The sequence below is a fragment of the Carcharhinus amblyrhynchos genome, chromosome 7, assembly GCF_965287045.1.
Source record: "Carcharhinus amblyrhynchos chromosome 7, sCarAmb.v2.hapA, whole genome shotgun sequence".
Taxonomy (NCBI): Eukaryota; Metazoa; Chordata; class Chondrichthyes; order Carcharhiniformes; family Carcharhinidae; genus Carcharhinus; species Carcharhinus amblyrhynchos.
In genome coordinates, this window is record NC_137330.1 from 4622263 (window position 1) to 4629066 (window position 6804).

Here is a 6804-nt window from a genome sequence, read left to right on the forward strand (position 1 = left end):
CTAGCTTGTATATGATATTCCAGTTTGTACTTTTTGTTTCGCGCGCTCTTTTCGCTTCTATTTGAATTTGAATCTAAAATGTCGGCTCCAGCAGGCAGGAGGAGGAGCTGCATAATGGCCATGGCGGCGTCAGGCGGATCTCGGGCTTGATCTACAAGGAGACCCGCTGAATCTTTTTTTCCGGATGCACTCACCTACACACTCATTTGGCTCATCGTATCTCTGTAGGCCAACGAGCACCTGACTATTCTGATCCCATATCCCAGCACCCTGAGTCTGGTGTGTTATAGCATTCTGACTGTTCATCTAAAGTGCCACCCTTTCAGGCAGAGTTCCAGATTCCCACCAGTCTTTGGGTGAAAAAAAAAGTTTTCATCAAATCCCCTTTAATTCTCCTGCCCCGAACCTTAAATCTGTGCTCACTGATTAATGTCCCTGCCATTAAGGAGAAGCGTTCATTCCCAGCAATCATTTCTCTTCGCTAAAGAAAACAATCCCAGCGTCATGAGCCTCAACAATTGAAACGCTCCAACTCAGGCAACATCATGGTGAATCTCCTCCGCACCGTCTCTTTACCACACGATAGGAAGGATATAATTGTACAATCAGAACTGCACACAATACTCTAGTTGTGACTTAACCAGCGATTTCTACATCATAACCTCACTGTTTTTGTATTCTATGCCTTGGCTAATAAAGAAAGTGGGAGAACTCCCACTTACCCGATGAAGGAGCAGCTTTCCGAAAGCTGGTACTGTTTGCTATCAAATAAACCTGTTGGATTTTAACCTGGTGTTGTGAGACTTCTTACTGTGTTTACTCCAGTCCAACGTCGGCATCTCCACATCTTAGCTAATAAAGGCAGAAATCCGACATTTCATCTTAACCATTTCATCTTGTGCTCATAGAGCACAAAAACGGGGCCTTCGATCCCCATGTCTATGCTGAATAATGTATACTTATGTGGAAGCTGTTCATCTTTCCGTCATGAGGGCATTTTGCAAGAAAACCGGTGTCAGGAGAACACTAATTTATACACACGGTATGAATTGCTGCTTTCCCTCTATACTAATGTTCCTGTGACGTGTTCTGGCGAGTATATGATGGGAAGTTTCAACCTGCCTCTTTCAGCCGCACTCAGTTGTAATGTTTACACGATTCATTCCATGTCAGACATTTTTTTGGGGCGAAAGACCAAACTGAAAATGACAAAAGCGCAATGGAATTCAACTTCAACTCTGAGCGCTCAGTCCAATTTCAGTACTTTAGCTCTATCTGCACAGGGACAATATCAGGAGTTGAACAAATCGTGGTCTCTGCCTTCAATAATCCATTATTTGCATAGCCCGTGGCGGTCGGTACCATCGTAGCTTGAGGCGGGTGGGGGGGGGGGTGCGTGAGGAAGTAGTGGTAGAGTAATTAAAGTTTGTTTATTATTACATTGAGTAGGCTTACATTAACACTGCAAAGAGTTGTTGTGAAAATTCCCTAGTCAACACATTCCGGCACCTATTCGGTACAGTGAGGGAGGGGGAATTAGCATGGCCACTGCACCTAATCATCATGTATTTCGAACAATGGGACGAAACCGGAGAACATGAAGGAAACCCACGCTGACAATGGGCGAATGTGCAGATACAGTGAGCCAAGCCAGGAATGGAATCTGGGTCCCTGGCCCTGAGAGGCAGCAGTGTTGACCACCGTGCTGCCGCATCACGTTGGCATGGTTGCCTCAAAGCACCAAGGAACCAGGTTCAATTCTGGTCTTGGGTGACCATGTGAATTTGCATTTTCTCCCTTTTTCGGCTCCTATTTCCTCCCACAGTCCAAAGATGTGCAGGTCAGGTTGATTGGCAAAGACCCTCACTGTCCCAAATATGTGTAACCCCGTTAAAGCACCAAAAAGTTCAATTTGACAAATGCACATTCTTTGAATTGTGTTGAAGTATAAAACTTGTTGGACTGAAATTAAGGAAATATAAAGAAGGCTTTTTTAAACTGTTGTCGTGATTGGGAATGTTTTCTCAGATTATATGAAAAGGATGTTTTTGAAATATATATTAAAAAATACACGTTAGTACTCCCAAGATGTGTAGGGGGATAGCAGGGTAAATACGTAGGGTTACAGCAGGGTAAATACGTAGGGTTACATTCTGTCAAAGTCTCAGACTCCCCACAGGAGGCCATACGGCCCATCGAGCCTGCACAACAATCCCGCCCCGTGTCCCCATGTATTTACCCTGTTAACCCCCCCACCCCCGCGTCCCCATGTATTTACCCTGTTAACCCCCCCCACCCCCGCGTCCCCATGTATTTACCCTGTTAACCCCCCCCACCCCCGCGTCCCCATGTATTTACCCTGTTAACCCCCCCCCCCCACCCCCGCGTCCCCATGTATTTACCGTTAGCCCCCGCCCCGCGTCCCCATGTATTTACCGTTCGCCCCCGCCCCGCGTCCCCATGTATTTACCGTTCGCCCCCGCCCCGCGTCCCCATGTATTTACCGTTAGCCCCCGCCCATCTTTGGTCGTTGTGGAATGGATGTGCAGAATAGCCTCTTTCACAGTATGATTCTATGTGTAACTTGCAAACTAATGGCACTCAAGCAAGGCGTATTGCTGGAAAATGGGGTTAGAATGCGTAGCTGCTGAAAGGCCCGCGTAGCTATGACAGCCAAAAGGGATTCATTTGGCTACGTAAAACTGGATGAAAGAGAGGTGGCAGTGGGGTAGTGCAATACACAAGCATATGATAATACTCTGAAGAACGCTTTGTTTCGAATCCCACCACGCAGAATAGGACAGGACAATTAAATTTAATACACTTTGTGAAGCTGCCCTTCTAACGCACAAGAATCCCTACCTACACCTAGAGATGCTCATCCAGACCGCGGGCGGGCACCTGAATGAAGCTCATATGCCCAGACTCGTCCTACTATTAAATAATCAATCTCATTCTATAACTTGAAAATCGGATTTAGTTAGCACAAACACCAGCCACACTAGAACCGAACTCTTATCTCACGGCGCATCGTTGCTCTTTTGGGTATATTTGGTGGCTCTGAAAAGAGCCTTTGTTGGTTGGTTTAGTCTTCAAAGGCCAGAAGTGGGTTCCGGTAAGTTTAGGCGCGCTCCCCGCGGATGCGGCGGGCCAGCTGGATGTCTTTGGGCATGATGGTGACTCGCTTGGCGTGGATGGCGCACAGATTGGTGTCCTCAAAGAGCCCCACCAGGTAAGCCTCGCTGGCCTCCTGCAAGGCCATGACGGCCGAGCTCTGGAAGCGCAGGTCGGTCTTGAAGTCCTGAGCAATCTCCCGCACCAAGCGCTGGAAGGGCAGCTTGCGGATCAGCAGCTCAGTGGATTTCTGGTAGCGGCGGATCTCCCGCAGAGCCACAGTGCCGGGCCGGTAGCGGTGAGGCTTCTTCACTCCGCCCGTGGCTGGAGCGCTCTTGCGGGCAGCTTTAGTAGCCAGCTGCTTGCGGGGAGCTTTCCCGCCGGTTGACTTGCGCGCTGTCTGCTTGGTTCGGGCCATCTCTTCAAACGCAGTAACTCGGAATGTCAGAGCGGCTTCCAGCCTCCCTTTTTCAACCGGCTGAAGCACCGCCCACCGCCACTGATTGGCTCCCGCTACAGCCCCTATCCAATCACCCTCATAGCAACCACAGGCTGCCAGCTCTGATTGGCTGAGCTCGGATGGCCGCTGATTTTCAAAATTCACCGCCAAAAAAGACCGCCAAGTTCAGTGTAAATCAAACCGTATTGGTCAAAGCAAACCCTTTCCAATGTGTTTTTAAATATATATATATCTACATATTATACAAATGTATATATCACTACATTTTATGTATTGTACACATAATACATATATTTCAATTTAGGCATATACAATTTAGATAATGCATACGTTAAAATGTATATTATACATAAATGCGCACAATAAATGTATATATAATATTTATATACATATAAAATTATATCGTAATATATGTGAAGCAATAGTGCGATTGTTCGCAATAGAATGTAAAAACAATTTCTGGGTATGTTGAGTTGTCCCAGCATTATGTTTTTATTATATACACAGATTTCTAATATTGGTAAAGGCACATTGATAGCTGTTCAAATTTGTCAGAAACTGTGGAGTTTAGTTTGCTTCACTACAATATCTGGCACTCTGCGCTGTCTCACTGCACAAGAAATGCATGGTTAATTTAACATGGAGACTTAACATTTCATTCTCTAGTGCATACTGTTCCACACTACCACATCCCTCTGCAGTAGGAGGGACGGCATTTAGTGTTACTTTTTGTTGGAAATACATGTTTATTAAATAAATATCTAACAAAATACAAAATATTGAAAGTGTGCATTATGCATAGTATCCATTCTGCCCAACAGAATCTCTTTACGGAATCAACGGGCACTCAATGTTACATCTCCCCGTTCGAAATGAGGATTCCTTTTCCGCGGCTTTCATCTGGGATCACTTCACAAAATGCAAAACGCCACACTTGGACACAGCGCACATAGCGCTAATCTCACGTAACCATCTCGTATTAACGTTGACATCTCCTGGCCCTCCTCACCCTAATTCTAAGACAAATGTGCTCTAAAGCTCATTATAAGTGTACGTGTCAACACATTAAAGGCGCACAGCGTTTAAAAAGTAGTGCGCAACCCCAGCAATGTTTCTTTGAAAATAAAATGTAGCTATTCCAGGCCCCCGAAGCAAACATGGAAATTAGGAACATGATATTAGGCCCTTTGGGCATGCGCTATCTTTTGTCCCATTGCATCTGTGCAGACCATCAAACGTCTCGTCTATTCTAACCCCATTTCCCAGCACTTGGTGAGTAGCCATGGATGCAATGGCGTTACATCGCTAAACGCTTCTTTAGAAAAAAATACATTTATTAAAAGCCGTTTAAACATTTATTACCACCTAAGTGCATGAACAATTAACCAGGCTGAGGCTCTTTTGGAAGATGTGGTGGCTCTTAAAAGAGCCTTTGGTTTCAGAGTTTTAACTTTTTGCAACAGGTTGCGGGGGTCACTTCACTTTTTGGCCACTTTCTTGGTCTTCGAGGTTTTCGCCTTGGCTTTAACAGGTTTCGCTGCCACGGGCTTGCCCTTCTTGGGGACAGCCTTTTTGGGAGCGGAGGCAGCCTTCTTAACGAGGGGTTTTTTGGTCACTTTCTTGACAGATTTTTTGACGGGAGTTTTCTTGACGGATTTCTTGGCTGGAGCTTTCTTGACTGACTTCTTGGCGGGAGATTTCTTGACTGACCTCTTCGTGGGTTTTTTGGTGGATACCGGTTTCTTGGCGATGGTTTTCTTAGCCGCCGGTTTTTTCGCCTTCTTGGTCTTTGTTGCCTGCTTGGCAAGTTTCAAGGAGCCGGAGGCGCCTTTGCCCGTGGTTTGCAGCAAGACACCTTTCTCCACGCTCCTCTTGATGGCCAGCCTGATGCGGCCACGGTTCTTTCCCACGTCCAGCCCGCTTACGGCCAGCGCCTTTCTGATGGCCACCACGGAGACCCCCCGACGCTCGGTGCCGGCCGCGACCAATTTGACGATCTGCTCGCTGAGTTTGGGACCGGTGGACTTGGAGCGGGCGGACGCCGCCTTCTTCTTCTTCTTGGGGCTCTTGGCTGGAGCGGCGGGAGCGGCTGCCGGAGCTGTCTCGATTGCTGCAGCGTCTGCCATAGCTGGATCTGTGTCCGAAAACTATCTCGAATTCAGAGAGAGTTAAATCTGGAATGAAGCGAGAGGCGGCAGCACAGAGCAAGTTAAAGACATGGAGCGGACGTGAACGGTGACTGGCAGCTCTCAGCTTCAGAGCTGCCTCCATGTCTGTGTTTCTCTCCCACGTAAACCCCCCGATACCCACCTAATTCGAATTCCCGAAAACATCAGTAGTGGTCCCCCATGTGCCTAAGACTGGATCCTTTATCGTGATAAAAAATCCCACCGGATTTAAGCCAGCATTGGCGAGTTAAACCTCTCCAAATGTTGCACAGAGCTATCTGTCTGACTAGCTCCGCCGACAAGTCCTCTTCCTTTTGCTCCAAATCGTCAGCAAGACGCCAGGCTTTACCCCCAGTTCCCAGCCGGACTTCCGACAGGACATCACTGCTCTGCTTCTGCCGGGGATTCAGATCATTAGGTTGAAAAGTGGCCGAGAAATGCTCCAATGAAGCCGGATACACAAGCACAGGGAGAGTAGAACCCGCCCGCGTCTACTCTTAAAGAGTTTCCGGGAGCTGGATCTTCCCTCTTCCCAGTCTGACTTGGGGAGTTCTTGCTCTTGGTACCTTTGCCGTTTATGTTTTAGACAATCATGGAGTTTTACAGCATAGAAAGAGGCCATTCTGCCCTTCATGTCAGTGCCGGCCACCTATCTATTGTAATCCCATTTCCAAGCACTTGCTCCATAGTTTTGTATGCGATGGCATTTCAAATGTTTCTCCAAATTCTGAAATGTTGTGAGGGTTTCCGCCTCCAGTAGCCTCCCAGGCAGCGGCTTCAATATTCCCACCACGCTCTGGGAGATTTAAAAAAAAATCCCGTCAAATCCCCTCTAAATCCGTTGCCCTTTATCTTAAATGTTTGCGCCTTTTATATTCAACCTGGACTAATGGGAAAATGTTCTTCCTAGCTACCTGATAATTTTGTTCACTTCGATCATCCCCCACCCCCCAGCGACAGAACACACTTTCGACTGTGTCTGCCAGATCTAGCTTTCAGATTGTTCACAGGAAGAATGGGATGACCTGTTAATCGCGCTGACCTCGACATTACAACCAATTT

General features: G+C 47.1%; 2 protein-coding genes across 2 annotated transcripts; both read right to left on the reverse strand.

Moving 5' to 3' along the window:
• Positions 1 to 3121: 3121 nt before the first annotated feature.
• Positions 3122 to 3532, reverse strand: LOC145345332 (histone H3). The gene has a single exon (XM_080193146.1). It carries the CDS (start codon positions 3530 to 3532, stop codon positions 3122 to 3124), a length of 411 nt encoding a protein of 136 aa, XP_080049272.1.
• Positions 3533 to 4107: 575 nt separating this feature from the next.
• Positions 4108 to 5730, reverse strand: LOC145345400 (histone H1.5-like). The gene has a single exon (XM_080193216.1). It carries the CDS (start codon positions 5698 to 5700, stop codon positions 5053 to 5055), a length of 648 nt encoding a protein of 215 aa, XP_080049342.1. The 5' UTR covers positions 5701 to 5730; the 3' UTR covers positions 4108 to 5052.
• Positions 5731 to 6804: the final 1074 nt, after the last annotated feature.

Coding starts and splice junctions, on each gene's coding strand:
- LOC145345332 (XM_080193146.1), bottom strand. CDS start 3,532: ATGGCCCGAACCAAGCAGACAGCGCGCAAGTCAACCGGCGGGAAAGCT.
- LOC145345400 (XM_080193216.1), bottom strand. CDS start 5,700: ATGGCAGACGCTGCAGCAATCGAGACAGCTCCGGCAGCCGCTCCCGCC.